At 38.9% G+C, this 20,795-nt stretch overlaps 1 protein-coding gene across 1 annotated transcript in view; it reads right to left on the bottom strand.

Moving 5' to 3' along the window:
- Window positions 1-200: 200 nt before the first annotated feature.
- The window catches only part of LOC131044255 (uncharacterized), a 48,567-nt gene continuing 27,972 nt past the window's right edge, over window positions 201-20,795 (bottom strand). Inside the window, exons 3-6 of the mRNA XM_057977551.2 lie at window positions 4,218-4,247; window positions 3,020-4,129; window positions 894-1,888; window positions 201-576 (exon numbers count right to left, since the gene is read on the bottom strand). Of these exons, the coding sequence (XP_057833534.2) occupies window positions 1,343-1,888; window positions 3,020-4,129; window positions 4,218-4,247 (1,686 nt within the window). The 3' untranslated portion in view covers window positions 201-576; window positions 894-1,342. The remainder of the gene's footprint in view (window positions 577-893; window positions 1,889-3,019; window positions 4,130-4,217; window positions 4,248-20,795) is intronic.

Raw genomic sequence — 20,795 nt, forward strand, 5'->3', positions numbered from 1 at the left:
CCTGCGCATGATTTTGATCCTTGTAATCTATTTGTTGCTGCAAAATAATTTGCATCATCTTTGGGAACACAACGCACAAAAAACAAATTTTAATGTGCTATTGGCAGAAGAAATTTATGCAATAATTAGAAAAATAATTAAAAAGTGGTATGACAAGAATGCACCAAAGAGATGAACAACATAAAACTATGTTAGCACTGTAAAATGAGATTATACAATTCAAGAATTTGCAAAATTTTATACAAGGATTGGAGAGATTGAATTTATCAACGAAGGCTTAACTATATAGTCTGTTGTCCAATAAATAACCAGTATACATAGATATACAAGTGAAGAAGAAAAGGAATGGCTTGACAGATACAAGAAGAGCAAGAGATTTCCTTTTGTTGATTCATATTCTCCATTACCTCATTTTCTTACAGGTGCCACAAGGACAGGATTGTTGACGAGTGTGGACACAGTTGAAGTTGTAGAGCATAAGATGCAATAAATTATCACATAGCTTGATCAGTTGTACATAATATGATGATGAAGTGCCATCATAATACTGCAAGTTGATCCAAATTTCAAATCCACCTGGATCAACAAAGGAAGCATAAGTTATAAATATAAAATAGAAATAGATGATTAGATCAAATAGAAAGACAAAGTATCCATTGTTTATGATCTCTCAATGCTCTCATTGTCTCCATAGTCCAAGTATACAGTGTCTCACTGGCACCTAGTAAATACAATATTTTTAAGGGTAGTGCACATAATCCAAATAATAGACTACTCAAACCTTTTAGATTTTATGCTAGATGATAATAGTTCCCCAACACAAGATGTGCATGTTTATTGCTGACCAAAATTACAAGGATCTGTCAGGACTAAGTAGAGATGGATGTGATTACCTTCGCAAAGAAATGAAACAACGAACCATGTTACATCGAAGGATGACAAATGGCCACTATTTAGAGCCAGTGTGAGTGCAGGTACTATCAAGGTTCCCTTTTGTCCGCCACACTATACAGAGATTATATAATCTCCGGAACCCTCTTAATGAAAATCATCAATCTTACCCAAGGAAACCACAATGCACTATTTTACACAAACCAGCAGGAAGACTAGCAAAGTCTGGCCATAAGGAATCATAAAATTTCCTCAACAAGTCACCTTGGTTTGGAAAGAAGTCAGTTTCAAATGGGCCCTATGTTTGAAGAAGGTGATATATTGGAAAAAAGTTCTGTATAAACCCCAAAACACAAATCCACTGCACATTTGAATAAAATAACAGAGAAGCTTCCAGAAAGAACCAAATTATTGCATTGGTGATACACTAAAAGTCTTATTTGGGATGGAATTATAAGTTCCTGTCAATAAATTCCCATATTCTCTCTTCCATGTACATGCGATATTGCCGAACTGTGTGCCTCTCATCTGGGAACAACAGAAGTTCATATGTTTTTCCAGCTGCTGTTAACGCATTAACTAGCCTTGCTGTATGCCTGAAGTGCACATTCTCATCAATCATACCATGTACAAGCAGCAACTTCCCTTTGATTCCATGCACATGATGCATTACAGAGCTGTATTCATAACCTGCAGGATTATTTGAAGGCAGGCCCATGTATTTTTCAGTGTAAAAGGTGTCATATGCATCCCATGCTGTCACAGGTGCACCAGCTACAGCACACTTAAAAGTTTCAGGACAGCGACCTATTGCCATAGCTGCCATGTAACCCCCATAACTCCATCCATAAAGTCCTATTCTACCAGGTTTTGCTAGGCCCTGCTCAATTAACCACTTTGCTCCTGTTTCTTGATCCTCGACATCAATAAGTCCCAAATTGTACTTCAATGCACCTTCAAACTTCAACCCTCGTCGTGCACTTCCCCGATTGTCAAGCTGCAGAGCACAGAGAAATTACAGGATGAGGATAATACTTTAAGAAAATATTGATCAAACCATGTGTTTGTTGCTCCAAAAAACTGAAATAATGGCAAAAGGAATATCTATATCACAATGTCTGCAGACTTTTAGCATAGCAGTGAGTTGGGATGCTTATCACCATGATAACTTGGGTTCAAACCTGCAGGTATATTCCCTTTATTTATGCAGTGTTGTCCTTGGTATCTGAGTGTTGTGTGTTGGAGTGAAGTACACTCTTTGGTGCTCAGTGTGTTTATTCGGCACATGCCTACATGCACACAAGCGCATTCACAGAGACACACACTCAAACACAAAAATACTAACACAAAAACACAAACACACAACTACGTGCAAACACCTACACACAGATGCACATTATATCACAATTAGCAGAAATTATGTATGATTATAAAAATTTCTGCCACAAAAAACCCAAATGGACCATTGTTGCATCTAAACCACTATGCACAACCTGCAACTCAATAAACAATACAAATCAAAAGTAATAAGACTATCAAATGAACTACATGACCCCTCTCCATTAATACCCGTGGTGGCTATATATTGGAGTACAAAATGCCACAAGGGCCACCCACAGCCTGAAATGGTCATGTTACATATTCATGAGGGGACCAACATTGAGACCTACAAGGAAATTTCACAAAGCAACTTAGTGCAACGGAAGATGACACACCATGAAAAAAGAATGTAGCGGGATTGAACAAAACAATCCAAAACATAGAATTCAAGAATAAAGCAAGAAACAAAATGCTGTTTGCAGCAACAATTAGAGCCATAGTCCTTTACCTAGAATATTTTTTACCTTAAAAGGACTGATTGATCTATATGTTTATGTCCAGCAAATTACAGTCATTATAGATACCATTACAAGCCCACTCTAGATACAAAATTCATTAAGCCTGTCTAATTTAAGCATAACTATAAACATTTACAGGTTACTTTAAAATATTAATGAAATTGACACACTTTTGTCTATTTATAATCCAGATGAGGTCAGAAGATCAACAGTAATAGATGCAGAGTCCAGACATTTCATTAAATGTTGGTGATGGTATAAACATATCTTCTTCAATATAGATCGCTAACCTTCCAAACTAAGATTCCCTTGCTGCGTAAATATTGTGCCCTCATATCAACTGTATTTGTCCATGAATTGTAAACAGTTTGAACATTGGGTCCCCCATATACAGAGATCATAGTCCTGTATGGAGGTGGCCCAAACCGATTAATGTCTGGTTTGTATAGAGCTCCATACAGTATGGTACCATCACCTGCTGATATCTGAACTAGATCTGGTGGTGAAAGTTGCAATCTTCTTGTGTGAGGTGTTGGGACAGGTTGTTCATATAAGGGCATTAATAAACTACCATCTTCTAAAGAGCAAAGCCAGACCCTGGGTGGACTACTTAGAGAATGATGAATGTCAATAAATCTCTTCATCTGATGATCCAGAATCACCACATGAACCCCTCTCCCTTGAGTCAGCCTCCTTGGCTTTTGCAGAGGAAATCTCCAATCCGGAAAGAGTATTGTGCTGTACAAATTGGTCTCCAGTGGACTATCCACAGTTCCCGTAAAATATACAAGACCTGTATGTTCATTTACACCTATTAGTTGATCAACCATCCAATCACCTTCTGTGATAGGGCCCAAGAAAGTGCCAGTTCGATCATACAGATACAAATGTCTGAACCCAGATCTCTCACTGGCCCAAATGAAGGCCCCTGCAAACATATCTATACCTTTTTTCAAGGGAGCAAAGCAATCATGTATATTTATCCAAATATTATCTTCCTCCACCAATAAAACTTCCCGTCTACCACTTCTTATATCAAACTTAAGGAGCTTCAGCTTGGAATGTGCCCTGTTCAAGACTTGAGCAATAAGTACATTTTCTGGTATCCATGAAACCCTGGCCAGATATTCCTCGTCATCATTACCTTTTCCTTTTATTCCACAGGTCAGATCCATCCAAGTGATTCCTCCCCCAAATACAGGAGTAACACCAAGACGTACCTTAGCATTTGCATTTCCTGCAAAGGGATAGTGATGGTCTTCTTGTGCATTAGCACCAATTGTAGCTTTGCCCTGGTGCAGGATTCGAAAAATAGGTATCTCATTGGTATCCACCTGTGTAAATGCTATATAGCTACTATCTGCTGACCACCAAAATCCATTTTCCCTTTCCATCTCTTCCTGGAACACATAAAAAGTTATTTAGTTTCTAGAGTACTTGGTAAATGTATGATGCTCTACAACTCAATTAGGTACAAAAATAAAATACCTGTGCTATATATTCAGCCAGACCATGTGTCTGCAGCACATCAATAAACCAAGACAAATGTCAAATTAAGTTGTCCAATGCAGCCCACTAAAAATCAACAGCCAAGTCAGTAATATAGTCAAACAGGATGCAGAGGATATGCTTCTGCACCACATGGATTCAACAAACTGTCACTGGCATATCACAAACATTCCTTGCTTTGAAATGATTACACCCATGGCAATCTTAAAAACCATCATTGACAACACCCAAAATCTCAATATTTTTCTCAAGCATATAAAGATACCGAAACAAGGAGAAGCATTATATTATTAGGATTTTAAATATGTCCATGAATTGCCTTATGTATTAGACTCAAAAGTGCAATACATAATGTTCACTGTTTATGAAAAGTTTGAAGAAGCATTCAATTCCAATAATTTCTCAGTATATTTCATCATGTTTTCAATGTTGTAAATTTTCTGACAAATAATACAACTTTTTAACATATGACCTAGTCAAACTTAATAACATCTGATCTTTTCCCTTGTCCTTGTAAACCTATGACAAATTATTACAGGTTACCTTTCTTGATAGATATATCTGATTGCATGCCCTGGTTTTCAGACATCGCAGCATATTTCATTATAATAAATCATTGCAATGAATTAAGGAGAATCAATGAGCCAGTCGTCAGAAAAGAAATATGTACAAAGTGAGATTGTTGGTTAAGATAGAGAAGCGACCAACTACCCAAAACTGAATATGTTATTAACAATAATAATGTGGTCTATTACTATTATAATTATTATCATAATGTGCAGCATAGCTCTCAGCACTTAATGATAAACTTATGGAACTGGACAAGAAGATGGTGAGCATATCAAAATTCAGCTCTGAAGTAATGCATAGATCGGCCACCATGCTCTGTATGCTGCAGGAAAAGGAGTTGGACAAACACAGCGACAAAGAAGGCAACCATAAGGAACTTTACAAGTTCCTCATTGAAGACGGGCCAACTTTTTCGCTAATCCCCTGCTTTCTTATTTTTGGTGTTTTTTGTTGTCTTAATTTAAGTATTTGATCTGCTGCTGGTTGTTATACTCACACTGTTATTAAGACTTCTATGCACTGTTAGTGTGCTATTAATGGTCTGTCGACTTGTCTGTTTGCCTCCGAGTTTTTTTGTTTAAAGGGTCAGCCCCCTGGTACTGCTACTTTTAATATAAAAAACAATGTAATATTCTAGTAATTTATTCTAACTATCCCCTATTTAATTACATCATTTTCTCAGGAGTACAAACCAAGAAGCTTTGGAAAGCTTCAAACTTTACTGTGGCAAGAGATTCTGTGAAGATATTTGCACATTGTTCTTGAGTCAAACAATAGTGGAGTTGAGTACTCTAATGTTGCACATGGTCACAGATGTAGGGGTGATAAACCTCAATGTGTTTAATTACTCATGAAAAACAGAATTATGAAAAAGCTTCATCACTCCCTAATTATCACAAAGCAAAATTGTAGATTATGTCTTAGGTACACCCACTCTTGTCAAGACGTAATGTAAACATACCACTTCATAGACAATTCCAGCCATGGTGTGATATTATGCTTTGGTGGAAGAGCAAGCTATATTGTTTGCGTTTTACTCCCCCAAGGTATCATGTTAGATCCGAAAAGAAAACAAAGCCTAAAGTAGACTTCTTGTCATCCAAAGATGTTGCATAGTCCACATCCATGTACCCTTGGAAAAAAAAATATGTTCATTCTACTTATGTTCCAAGACATACTCCACTATGCCATGAATGTATCTCAAAACTTGCTTTGTTGTTTTCCGATGTGAAACCTTAGGTTCCTACATAAACCTCAAAATATAACTGATAACACAACTAATATCTGGCTTGGTGTAAATCAAGTATATGAAACTCCCAATCAACTAACAATAAAAAGTAGCATTAACCTAAGGTGATGGATCATGTTTGAAAAGTTGCAATCATGTCTCCATTTGTGTCAACATGTGTCGGCATATTTCATTTGAAATATAAAAACACAATATGGCAGCAACAACGATCTCTTCAATTTCATATTGTACTATGTTCTTGGGTGTCTCTTTCCATCATATGGCCACTAGAATCAACTTCTATCATATGGTCCTTGAGAAGACTCCTTGTGTGTAGTGAATGGCTGGCGGTGACTTCCATTGGCACCTCTGACTACTCACTCCTTTGCACCATATAGGCTCCATTTCAAGCAAACATTTGACATTTTTTGTGACTTGAGTGGTATAACGTCTGAAGGTGGCTTGCCTATACAAGTACAAAGGATTGTGTTGGCCTATATCGTATAACCTTCTTGCATCGTGCAACTCTTCTAGCTAGTATGGCCCTCCTATGTCATATGGCCATTCAAATAGACAAGTGGTTAGTGTTATCACAAAAGCTTGCACCCTTGCTAAGCTATCAACTCAACAACCTTGTGAAACATGGAAACAACCCCGAAGTGTGGGACCTTGCGCAAGGGGTTGAATCTCCGGAGAAGGTTGGCTTCCTTCTTCAAATATGTGCAGGTGTCGAACCAACTCAACACTTCAAACTAACTCCTAAGCCTATCCTAACAAATTGCAGAGGTAAAGGGAAGAAAGAAATGCTTGAAATAAAAGGAGGTGATGCACCAAGAAGAGATTGTTCCTCTCCCCACCCGAAATGGCACAAGGAATCAACTGAAAAGTCCAAGAGATGCACAAACTTCAATTGCATGAGTGACCCAAACGCATGTGTGGAGGTTAGAATTTTCTAAGTGTCAAGAGGGGAGAAGGATTCCCATGAAGTCACACTCAAAAAACAAGTTAACACAACATAAATGTGAAAGGAAACCACAAACATACACTTATAATGGAGGTAAGAACACATACACATCATACATAAGTTGAAGGAAGGCAAGAATGGGGATTTTCAATTAATCATAAGGCCAAAAGCCAATCTTACAGTTGCAGAAATGCAAAATTAATTACAAGTCTTCAAGAGAAGAGAAGAGCATAAGAAAGCTCAAGGCAGCAAGGAGAGAACCCTTTACAATGAGGCTTAACAGCCTTTATATTGAAAAATGGTTACAAGAGTGATCATGACCCCTGTATGTCAGTTTGGGAGTGCAAGGAAGTGCATGCACTTGGCTTGTACATGCAAGCAACCTAGCCATACCTCAAAAGGCAATTCTAAGGAAGGTGGATTGACTAACCTTCCAAAGTCAGTCATGACATAAGTCACCAAGCATGGCCCCGTACCTTCCTTGATGGAAATCTTGCCAAAAACACTTAATGCACCCTTTTGGATCCACAAAAGAAAGTGTACAAGTCACCAAGCTGTCAGAGCATTAAAAGCCTTAAGTGTCGATCATGCCATCCGGAAGTGTCGCCAGTCGGAAGGAAGCCCAGAGACTTCGGAAGCTGGACTCCCGAAGTGAGGAAGACAAGGGAAGAACTTCGGAACCTCGGGGTTCTGGAGTTTCGGATGAACTAGAGAGAGAAGGCAAAAGGGGAAGGAACTTCGGAAACTCGGGGTTCCGGAGTTCCAAGGAGAAGAAGGAAGAACGGGGAGGAGGGAACCTCGGGGTTCCGAAGTTCCGGGGTTGAAGAATTAGGAACTTGGGAACCTGGGGGTTCCCAAGTTTCGGGGTTGAGGAAGAGAAGACTTAGGAACTTCGGAGACCTGGGTCACCGAAGTTGGCAAGACTTAGCAACTTGGGAACTTCGGGGTTCCGGAGTTCCGGGACAAGAGAACAAGAGACCAAGGAAGGGAACTTCGGAACCTCAGGGTTCCGGAGTTCCGGGAAAGAGAGGAAGAGAAGGCTTGGGAAAGGAACTTCCGACAAGACAACACTTCATACTTTATGATTCCATTGTTTTCTCTTTGATCAACTGAGGCAGCGCTGGTCCATAGAACATATCTCTAATCGGTTCTCACTAATGAACCAAGGGCGTCATAAAATGACAACAGTTAGTTTAACTATTTTGGACAATGCAATCACGCAATACAAGTTAAATAATTCATTCTTGAAATTTAGCGATTGCATTCAAAAACAACAATGGATAACAAGAAGGGAAAGAGAGCAATGGATCATTATAGGCTTGGGATTTCATTAGGGAGGAATGGAAAAGAGGAAGAAAATGTAACTAACTCTATATCCTAGGAAAGCCTCACAACCAATGAGTGTTGCACATGGTGGCTCAACACTTTAGCCAATCATCCACTAAAGCTCACCTTACAGCATTCTCAAGTAGATAAGGCTGTCCAGGTTCCATTTTTCAAATATTGGGAATTTGAACCTTATTTAAAACTCATGGTCGACTCTTATTCAAAATATAGTTAGACCCTATATTGTAGGAAAGTCTCACAACCGATGAGTGTTGCACATGGTGGCTCAACACTTAAGCATATCATCCATTAAAGCTTGCCCTATAGCATGCTCAGTAGATAAGGCCACTTGGGTTTCATTTTTTAGCTATCGAGAATTTGATCCTTATTTAATATATAGTTGACTCTATATCCTAGGAAAGCCTCACAACCAATGAGTATTGTACATGATGGTTTAACAATTCAGCCAATCATCCATTAAAGCTCGCCTTATAACATGCTCAAGTAGATAAGACCACCCAAGTTCAATTTTTTATCTATCGAGAATTCGAAACTTATTTAAAACTCATAATCCTCGAGGAAATAAATCAGTAATTGAATATATGGGTTGCTTTGTCACCATTTCCTTCGAACCAGTAGACTTCCATAGAGTTTTTCGTATTCCATGTTTAGGAGCAACTGTATCTACACTTACAGGAAAAATAATGCCCAAACAGAAGGAAGCTTCCCTTCAAAGGATACGTAGAACTGATTTGACACAGCAAGAGAAAGATACTATTTGGCAAGTTGGAAACCAAGGATTGTGCAAGAACATGTTAGCAAATATAGAATGGAAATGCCTCGTGGATTTGATTAAATGGAAATGCCTCGTGGATTTGATTAAATGCAAATTGATGGGTGCTAGTTGTGCATCAAACATTGCAATTTGGATGGTAGACTACATGATTGGCTTTAGTTTGGGTAAACTTTACAATTGGGTAAGGCTTTTGTCAGAATGCATACAAGAATTTCTACATATGGCCTTTTATATGACATAACTTTCTATTGCATTATTCCTTGATGTGATGTCCCCCAAGTTCCTACAGATAAATTGGGCAAGTTTCAACCGACTTCCAATTACAACTCTTTTTGGCCTTTGATGTTCAGACAGACTGCATTAAACATTCAAGTTGAATTAGGGGAGGCAACCAAGACTGCACAAAAGAAACAGAAGCGGGAGGCATCAGGTGAAGGAGAGGATGATTATGAGCTGATTGATTTGTCATCATCTACATCAGGCACCACACCTAGGGACATTACTTTGGCCAGATTTATGTCTATTGCAATTGATGCTCATTCGCCAGTTGCATGAGATGTTTCTAAAGTGGAGACCATTCCCATTGACAATGACATTCCTCTTCCAACTTCTAGCCAATGTATCAGTTGAGGCCTTTAAGTAGATAGTTAGTTGGCTGAAGCATAGTTCTAAGAATCACCCAAACTTTCCTAGACTCAACGTGTCTCGAGGCAAATGTCCTAAGATGAGTCTAGGAGACTCAGCAACCAAGTACTTGCCAAAATTGTCGAGTCTCCAAACTTGGCGAGTCCCACAGGGTAGACTCAGCCATTTTAGTTACTTTAAAAAAAAACTTAGAACCTTTCAATGCTTGTCTGGTTTATGACATGCCCAACTAGGATTTACAAAAAATCTGGAAATGGATGTACACCATGAAGGTCTAGGTGGTTTTGAAGGTCTTCATTTGTGATTGGTGGTGAGGACTCCACCCCTCGACCCTGCCCTATATCGCGACCCCCCAAATCCTATGAGGAGCACTACCCCTCGATCTCGCTAGGGGCATTGCCCCGAGACCCTCGTAAGGAGTGCTACCCTTGACCTCGCTAGGGGCGCTAGCCCAGACCTCCACGATGGGCACTATCCATTGACCCCGTTGAGGTGTTGCCCCCAAATCCCCATCCCCATCAAACTATAAGTCTAACCAAGTTACAAGCCAATGATGAATCATGATCATAAAATCAATAAAACACATATACCCTATTGCAAATCTCTACATCTTCACACTCAAAGCCACAATCAAGGATTATCTTGTTTCATACATTGGACAACTTGTTTAGTATATAGGAACTGTCATTGGCAAAGTTGGCATGCTATAGTCATTGTATTGCTGAATACAAGTGATAGTTAGCAAGAAATGTCAACTTCATAATGCAAAAATGTATCAATCATGCCCTGCATAGACAACTTATAGAGCAATCCCATCTATTAGTGTCCCAGCTAAGGGCAAACTAGAACATAACCATTTATCTTTTTACTTAATTGTCCCTCTTTGTTAATGAGATTGACAACAAAACATGTAGTCTTGAAGGCTTCAAGAAAACTTTAATAGTAAATCCGTCACTTGAATATACACACCATTCACTAGGACACAAGCAAATATCATGGCTACATCATCATCTAGGACCTATCTTAGACACCAACGCATGAATTTCCGTGATGTTGGGATGACTAATGCTGGCTCCTCTGAGCCACTGACTTACAATTTTAGATTTGATATTGTTTTGATGCTATGGATTTCATAATCCATGAGATTTGTATACCCTATGTGATCAATGTATTCTTGTGTATATGGTCAAAGTAGCTTCTATTTGCTTAGTTTATTGTGTCTCTAAAGTTTATTTATTAAAAGGTCCATGAAACAAGTCTTGAATCCTTAAAAATATCTATATTTCATGGTTTTGGCAATTTGCCATGTCTTTGTTGAGTCTAGGCACTGAGTTTGAGTCCAAGTAAAAAATTAACTTGTGGAGTCCAAGAAGAGCCTAAGTCTTGTAACACTGGGCTGAAGTTATTAGGGGCTCCCATTGAGATATAGGACTATCCTCCACCCAACCCTCCTTGAGACACAAAACCTATGGTGATTAAATCCACTGGTGAGAGTGTCCAGCCATGTCCCACTGAGGAGAAAATGCATACCATTGAGCCACTATTGAAGGCTAAACCTTCCCCAATTCAGCAGAAACCTTCACAAGTACAAGATGATCCCATAGAATTACCTACCAGCTCGCCTACTTGAGATGAGGTTTCAAATGGCTCATAGGGGATTATTTGTTGGCATTCTTGTCATTGATGTCACTCTGCACAAACACAGTTGATGTTAATGATTCTATCAATCTTCACAAACGAATTTGATTAATCTACATTTCTGACACAAAGATGTTGAATGATCAGATTCAAATGTCAACATTTATGTTATTAAATATAAAACACATGGTATATATTACCTCTGTGACTCGATGTTTAAAGAACATGATAATCTGCCAGTCTGGAGGCTGTTTTATTTTCTTAAGCCTGGGTACTTCATTCATTCTATTATACAGTTGTCGTTTTAATGATCTGAGCATAAAAGAAGAAATTTTGCATTTCACAAGGAGATTAGTCTCTCACAGTAAATGATATTAAGTTATAGATAAGTGTAGACTATGCATTGGAGAGGCATTAGTTTCAGATCAGTTGACATCTTCTTGTTCCTCTCATGTACATGTGTTTAGTTTGGTTATTCAAACTGAAGTAGGTTGGTTCGAATTTAGGCTTACACTTGCCTTACAAGTTATACATATTAAGTGTTTTTGAAAGTAACACATGTTAAGTATAACTTCTCTAGTTTGATAGTAAGGAAGTTTTGTTTTAGTTGAAATACAGTTGTAACTTTCTTAACCAACTAAACTAATTCGAAGATGATAAATATGCTTCTATATGCCAAAGTTTCTGAGTGATGGTTGCTGTAGATCAATTCAAAGACACATTGAACTGACTAAGTTTGACTGGTACGATATATATGAATCAGATATAAAATGGCAGTAAGGATGATATAGAATCTTGAAGACACAGTAACAGTTGCAGTTGCATGAAGAGAAGTCTTTTATGGCAAATCGAATGGTATATATTTTCATTTTAAAGCACCTGATTTTAACAGTTCTTTTTGACATTAATCATATGGTGATAATCTGTGTTGAGAAGAGCACTGGTTGTTTGTAAGACTTCATTGACAGCATTCATTGTATCAGTTTGTATTGATCTTGTTCAGAATATACATCAGTGCAGATTTGATTCAGTTTCAGAACATCCTATCGTGCAGATCTGTTTCAGAGATACAGAGACATCTGATTGTGTTAATTCATCAGCATACTTTGTAAATAAAATATACACTTTCTGTATGTTGTAATGCTGCGATACTGTAGGAGATGATTTTCAGATTGATACAATAACTCAGTTAAATTTGGCTTCAAGAAAAGGATATTGGTTATTGTTTCAATTTGTAATTATTTTGAATTTATATTTGAGTTGGTGCTCAAAAGAGAAGTTGATTTGTTGAAAGAGTTGGTGCTCTTATAGATAGGGGTTTGGTGACTCCTTAGGGTTGGCGCCCTTAAATCTTGTAGTTGGAGTTTCAATTGTGAGGCCGGATTAGGACAGTAGATCCTAGCGGCATTTCTCACCATGGTTTACCCACATTGGGTTTCTACATAAAAATCTTGTGCTTTGTGGTTTTTCTGTTGCTCCTTTCTCAGTTTCAGTTGCATCTTTTAAATCTTTCAGTTTTCAGATTAAAGTATGGTAAAAGTTTAAAGTTGAAAAGAAAAGATTACAGTGCTTGTGTACTACTAATTTACACCCCCGACTCCTCTCAGCAGTACTTCTGTGTTCTACATTATTATTCAAATCTCTAAACGAGACCAAAAGGATCCCTTGGGCACTATTCAGTGGTATGTCTAGGATTTGGAACCACTAGTTGTTTATACAAGATGTAGTTGATATTTCCAAAGCATTAGATCCTACTAATTCCCCTCTGATCTTGCAAGAGGCCCAATACATATTGGCGTTCATGAAATAACGGTGTAAGGTGGAGTTCAACAACATTTCCATTTTCAAACAATTGCCAACAAATGAGACACTTGAGATGAAGCAGCATGGCTACCTGCTAAGCTTTCCTTTGGAGGGAAAGATGGCAAGCCATAACAACTCTCTTTGTCATGGAGACCACATTTTGGAAGTATTCTATCTAATGCAACACCATTTGGTCTCTCATTGTCAAATTATGAAGCATATGAATGAATCCCTACAAATTTCAAAGAAGCTACAGTCTGACATAGATGAGCTCACTCAACAATTACATGATCAAGTGGATCAACTACCAAGTCTTATTAGAAGTGAACAGGCTAAATAGGTAGTGAAGGACAAGGAATTAGCTAAGAAGGATAAGCAGATTGTTGAATTATAGTTGGAAGCTGAGCAAACCAACCACCAATTAGTTGAGGTTGTACAATTAGTGGAGACTACTCGAGAGAGCGTAATGTCCCCATTTTTCACGATATTGTTCCATGAGCTTTTGGCCAGTTTTCAAATTTTACAGCAAGCTTCTAGGTGGACTGGGGAGAACAATAAACCAGAGTAGCCGGATACGACTTTGTCCCTCCCTAGGCACGCATATCCCTGTATAAAAAACAGATAGGTATCCAATATGGCCCGGATACACATTGGATATTGTACCCACGCATGGCCAAAATCCCTTGATTTTCCAACTGTGCCATATACTATGTGATTTAATTTTTTTTTTTAATTGATGTAAAACTTCCTCAATTTAATTTTAAAAAACTTCATTCATGCAATGTTTTTCAAAAAATTAGGTATAAATAAAAACTTCATTCATTGATTTTCCAATGGCTGCCCTAGAACCTGAATTTGTTCTCACTTGTGCTCACCACTTCGACAAGGAGACGAGAACCATTAGAAATGATGATGGTGAGGCAATAATCCGCCTTGATGCGGATACTATTGAGAAAGTCTTCAGAATACCATCAGCACCTGTGTATATGGAGATGTCAAAGGATAGTGCAGCTTAGTACTATGTCAAGAGGGAAAAGGACTGCAAAAGTAACATTAATAGATGGATTCATGAGCCACGAGGTGCTTTCACAAGGTGGGCTAAGTTGTACCGTTGTGACTTCAAGTGGGAAATTGGAGACATCATTACTCTCCTCAGCAAGATGATGGGTCTTGAGCACTCTAATGTTTTTGAGCCCTGGATGTATCAGTTTACCATGTTCATAAGGCAGTCCCATCATATATCATGGGGAGAGATTATCAATGACGCTTTGTGTGAACAACTTGCAACAGTCCCTACTACCATGACCTTCTACATGAATTCATACTTAGTGTATTTGGTAGCATCACTTAGACATTTCCCTGGTCTTTCTACCAAGGGTGATCACTCGCTTATACCTATGTAGGAATACTATGATCAGCTGCCCTTAAGACCCAACAGATTACATTTCAGGAGGGTTCAAGATGCATTCTTTGGTTACTTCATGTGCCAGTTTGACAAGACTCTAAAGAACAGAAGGGTGTCAGATGAAGCATGGGAAAGAGTGAATGAGTATGGTTGCTTGTTCTTTCAATTCCCGATTTTCACTTATATAAGAGTCGGATGCTATAGTGGGCAGCCATACATGCTTCCTAGATACTCGACTGATAAGATTATTCTTATGGAGTTGGGAAGACAAATCATGGCTGTACATGCACATCAATCTGTCAAACATAAGGTTGGGATGGGCATTTCTACAACCAACCCATTGAAGATTGGCCGGTACTCCCTTATCACATCCACCAAAGCCAAAGCTATGGAGACCGAGATGCAGGAGATTAAACTCAAAAGGTTTAAGTCAAGGGCAGATTTTGACTACCGAGGTATGAAGGAAAAGATCAAAAAGTCCTTCATACATGTGCATCGCATTGAGGATATCTAGGTGGATCTTCGTACAGAAATGAAGGTTCTCAAGATGGACTACTGCAGGCTCACCCTTGAGCAAGTTATTGATTTGAACCTAGTGGACATTCCGCAAGGGATGATTGATGATGGGAATGTGCTTGATCCAGAGTATGTCTCACGAAGGGTTGATGAAGCCCCACTTCCTTTAATCCAATGGTCACATAAAGAATGTACTTCCATTCTTGAAAGATTTCAGCCTATCCTAGTTAACACCAACACTTGGCTCAAAGGTAATGGTGTTAGACTCATCAAGATTAAGGTTGGAAAACAAGATGACTCTACGGGGCCTCTTGGACGTAAGTCTGAGATTCAGATTGACAACAAGGAGGGAGCATCATCTTCAGGCACTGGGATCAAATTGCGGGTTAGTTGGGCAATACTGCTTCCTCCTAAGGAGGCGACAGTTCGTGGATAAGAAAAGTCTTAGATTCACATTCATGTGACTGATCCTGATAATCTGGAGGAAGGACAACAATCTGATGATGCTCCTAAGTCACTGGCTTCGGAGTCACCTCATGAGCTTCCCTCCTCAGTTTCCATGGAGATGTCTCTATCTCCTCCTAACACAGTGGTGGATGAGTCTCCTCAGAATGTGGTTCCTATTTCAGCAGTTGAGCCACCTCTTGATCATCAACAAGAGAGCTTGCTGGAAATCTTCAAGGATACTCCTGCATGCATTCATTTGTCAGAGATTGATACCTCTACTTTCGGCTTTGAAAAGTTTATGAGACAGTATTCATGCCCTTTGGTTACCGAGCAAACCATGGTTGCCATCCAAATAGATACTTCTCCTAGGGTGACCACGGCTATTCAAACAGAAACTGCTTCTCCTTTGTCTTCGGTAGCTACTAGAGGAGAACTAGTCGTTTTACCTCCATGGCTTTGTTCTTTTACTCCCAAGAGAAAGAAGCAGGAAATTTCTCCTGATGTCTTTGATTATCAGCAACTCAAGCAATCTAGGCCCAAGGTTGCTAAAAAAGCCAAGACAATCTCAAGGGTAACTGTTGACAGCAACAAGATGAAAGTGGCAGAAATAGTTGAGCCTCTTGCAGATAAGCCACATGAGGAAATGCAAGCTTCTGATTATAGGGTTACAAGGATAGAATTGGGTAAACAAACGCATGAAGTGGTCAAGCATGATGCCCAACAATCCGTAGTTTCACTAGTACAACGGTATGATGAAATTTTGGCAAAGAAAGACAAACTAGAAGAGGAGAATAGGCAACTTGTTGCAGCTGTTTATAAAATCACAAAACCTGTTGGTGAAGGGAGTAATCCTTCAAGTTCTTCCGATTCACAAGAATCGACTCGGGGAGTTGAAAGAGCTGCTCAGAAGGTACAAGCGTTAGATTCTTGGCTGGATCAACTTCATGATCTATGTGCGCAAGTGCTAAAAGACATATTCCAAATGATGACTAAGTTGGAGACTATTGAAGAAAAATTGAATTATACCTCCCAGACTTTCAAACAGAATTTAGAAAGGGTTGAAGGTAGCTTGACAGTTTGGCACAAGATGCCTCGACAACAATTGAGTGTTCTTCAGGAGCATGCCATTATTCCTTCCAGGGTCATGTATCTGGAATTTGAAGAACTTCTAGAGAACAAAGCCCTTGTTCTCAAATCCCTCATTGAAGAGATTTATGACGCGATGAGATTGCGAGTTGAAGTATTCCAAGGTGTTGTTTCTCATTGTGAGAAGGCCTCTTGCAATATCATGGGTCAGAATGGAGAGTTGATACCAAAAGAAGAAGTGCTCGTAGATCTACAGATGAAGATTCATAATGAGTGGAGGAGCGAACAATTTCAGCTGCCTCAATTCAGGTTTTGATGAAACATCAAATCTTCTTGCACGAAATCCAATCCACTTTGGAGAAGAACAACTCTATGCTTCTTCAATGCTATGATACCATTGTGAAGACCATGGTTGTGGCCAAGAACACCCGCGAGCCGAATCATTAGAAGAAGCAAAAAATTCTCCACCAAAAAGAGATTTTCTAGAAACAATATTATCATTAGAAGAAACGTGAATAGAATTGATCACATTGTCACGCCAAATGGCATTAATGTAACTGAAATTGTTGATATCAGATCTGAGGCAGTCTCCTTTTCTGAACTACTATTTTGTGATAGCAGTATTCCATCTGGGAATCTGAGTTGGTTCAATAGGTTCATCCCAAAGCTGGTTTCAGTAGCAGCTAACCATTGAGCCCCATCTCAAAGGAAGAAATCAAGATGGTTGTGTTTGGCCTTGGAGCTGATAAGGCCCCAGGGCTAGATGGTTTTCATGCTGGGATTTTCCAGAGGTTCTGAGACTTGGTGAAATTGATGGTGTTGCTGTTGTAGAGGAATGTAGAGCAACAGGTATAACGTTCCAAGCATATAATTACTCTTGCTCCAAAATAATCTGAGAGCCCTTATTTTGATACATTCAGGTGTGTGTGTCTCTCTCTCTATTTACAATGTTGTATATGAGATTATTACAAAGGGCATGGCAAATGAAATAAAATTTTGTTTGTGGAAGATTATTTCAGATGAGCAAGGAGGCTTTGTTCATGATAAGCAGATATTAGATGGAATGGAGATTGCCCATGAAACAGTGCATTCTATCCAACAGAAAAAGAGAAAAGGTATGTTGATTAAATTAAACATGATCAAAGCCTGTGATAGAGTTTGTTGAGCTTTTTTGGATCCAGTGGTTTCCAACTTTGGATCCTATCAAGAATAAATTTGGAGCTGCATCCCCACGGCCACCTTTTCCATTTTAGTGAATGTTATTCTGGCAGGTTTCTTTCACTCTTCTAGAGGTTTGAGTCCAGGTGTCTCTTTGTTGCCTTTTCTCTTTATAATCATGACTGAAGCGTTCCGGCAAGCTATTAATGGTGCAAACTGTCAATTGCTGCCGGTAGACTTCAAGGCATTCCTGCCAGTAGACTTCAATTTCAGTATGATAACCCACCTACAATTTGTTAATGATACTCTTTTGGCTGGGGAACCTACAGTCATAGAGGCTAGGGAGCTATAACTAATACTTCATAAATATGATAAGGTTGCCGGTCAGTTGGTAAGTAACTCTAAATCTAGAATTTACTTCCTTAATATAAGCAATCAGAGAGAGCATCAAAGAGATCTTGCTTTTTGAGAAAGGCTTCTTGTCCTACAATTATCTTATCATACCTTTGCTTGTTGGGAAGAATTATGTGGATCTTTGGAAACCTGTCATTGACCACATTCAAGCAGAACTGAGTGCTTGGAAGGGAAGATGGCTATCCTTTGCAAGGCAAGCTGTTCTTATTCAAGCATCATTCTAAACCATGTCTACATATATGATGTCATTATTCCGAGTCTCCCAGAAATTTTTTGATGGTTTTATGAAATTCCAGCATAATTTGGAAATGGTTTGAAGGAGAACAGCTATAACCAATATTTCATTAATATGATAAGGCTGTGGGTCAGTTGGTAAGTAACTCTAAATCTAGAATTTACTTCCTCAATATAAGCAATCAGAGAGAGCATCAAAGAGATCTTGCATTTTGAGGAAGGCTTCTTGTCCTACAACTATCTTGGTATACCTTTGTTGGGAAGTGTCTGTGGATCTTTAGAAACCTGTCATTGACCATATTCAGGCAATACTGAGTGCTTGGAAGGGAAGATGGCTGTCATTTGCAGGGTGAGTTGTTCTTATTCAGGCATCATTCTAAACAATGTCTACATATATGATGTCATTATTCCAAGTCCCCCAGAAAATTTTGGAGGGTTTCATGAAATGGCAGCATAATTTCATCTGGAAACGTTTGAAGGAGGAGAAAAAAAGAATTTGGTCAGTTGGAATAAGGAATCCACTCAAAGATATTGGGGTGGTTTGGGGTTTCATAGATTGGATAGAATGAATAAGGCTCTGGGAACTAAATTGTGTTGGAGAGATTGTATGAACTAGACCATCTGTGGAGTAGACTTCTTGCAAACAAAATATTTAGATACTAAGCAAGCTCCTAGACTTTTACCCAATTGGATCTGCCTAGAGGCTCTACCGTGTGGAACTTCATTAGAGCTTTCTGGAGATTTATTTTGCCATTCCTTGGCCAATGGGAAATAGTGAGTCCATTAGCTTCTGGCGAGATACATGGCTGACACCCCATCCTCTTGCCGATGATCCTGACATTCAGGAGTCAATCATTGAGTATTTCAATAGATTGGGGTTCCAGGTTTGTGACTATTTGATTGATGGAATAGAGGGAAAAACCTGGTAAATCCTGCTGAAGCTGGGTTTGAGCCAAGAACATGCTGTTAAAAATCTGATGACAGATCTGACGAGGACTCTCATCCCATACGCCAACATTCCTATAATTTTTAGAAGGTGGTTCTTCAAATGGCGAGGTTTTAATTTGTGCTGCTTAAAAGGAGATTTTGAGATCTAAAGGTATTGGCAGGGAGTGTTTTCAATATGCATATATTTGGAATCCAAATGGTCTCCCCAAGGCAAATATTTTTCTTTGGGTGGCTGTTCAGAAGAAAATCCTTAATTATGATCATTTGATGCAGAGAGGTTGCTATGGTCCTTCTATTTGCTTTCTCTACCAGAATGCGGCTGAATCATGTGATCACATCCTCTTGCATTTCCCGTATTCATGGAAAGTACGGGGCCTTTTTCCAGAATTATTTCATGTTTGTTTAGTCTGTCCTAAATCTCTGCTAGCTGTAATATGTAATTAGAAATGTTCTATCAAATCAAGGTTTATTTCTCTCCTTTGGCACCTTGGACCCTCTACATGTGCCAGAATCTGTGGTTAAAAATAATTTAGCCTATCTTTCAGCGTGTTGGTGTCTCAGCATGCTGTTTGGAGAAATGTGAGAAAAACTTTAGGGAGCTGATTGCTGCTCATGAATTGGGGGTTATGTCTCCCTTTCCTTAAGATTTAGATTTGAAATCCTTCTTAATGGGAAGTATTTTTGTGGTAATGAGTATGATCTACCGAATGGTAAATTTTATGACTAAATACTAGATGGAAGGCTCCTAGTGATGTAATCAAATTCAACTTTGATGGGGCAAAAAAGGGTAATCTAGTTCATATAGGATGTGGTGATGTCTTCAAATATAGGAATGGACGGTCCCTATTCATCTTCTTGGTGGATGGGGGATATGTTCATAATAACTTCACAAAAAAAAAATGCACTTCTAAATATTCAGACTGCCAAGTTCCATAGGTGGAAGAGTCTGATTGTTGAAGATGATTCATTGATTGTTATCAATGCAACTAAAGGGGGGAATTTGAAATATTGGAGGTCTAAACGCATCCTAGAGGAAATCCACAGAGTGTGTGCTAGATTGCAAGAGGTCAATTTCTTCCATGTCTTCAAAGAAGAAAACTGTATGGCAGATTGGGCAGTGAATGAAGGTACGGGGTTGGCAAGGGTGAGGACTTATTGTAATATCCCCATTAATTTTTTTCACAAAGTTACATTCAACACAACACTTGTTAATGTTAGGAAATGAAAACCAAATGCTGCTGAAAGTAACCCTCCACTTTCTGATCACCGAGAGCCCAATCTGGGAGGGTGAGAGCATACAGTGTCGAGGGGATCATTAGATGCCAATATCTGAAAATGATTACAATCTTCGGGCGGCAAGCCAGCCCCTTCCGCTTATA

The sequence above is a fragment of the Cryptomeria japonica genome, chromosome 3 (assembly GCF_030272615.1).
Source record: "Cryptomeria japonica chromosome 3, Sugi_1.0, whole genome shotgun sequence".
NCBI lineage: Eukaryota > Viridiplantae > Streptophyta > Pinopsida > Cupressales > Cupressaceae > Cryptomeria > Cryptomeria japonica.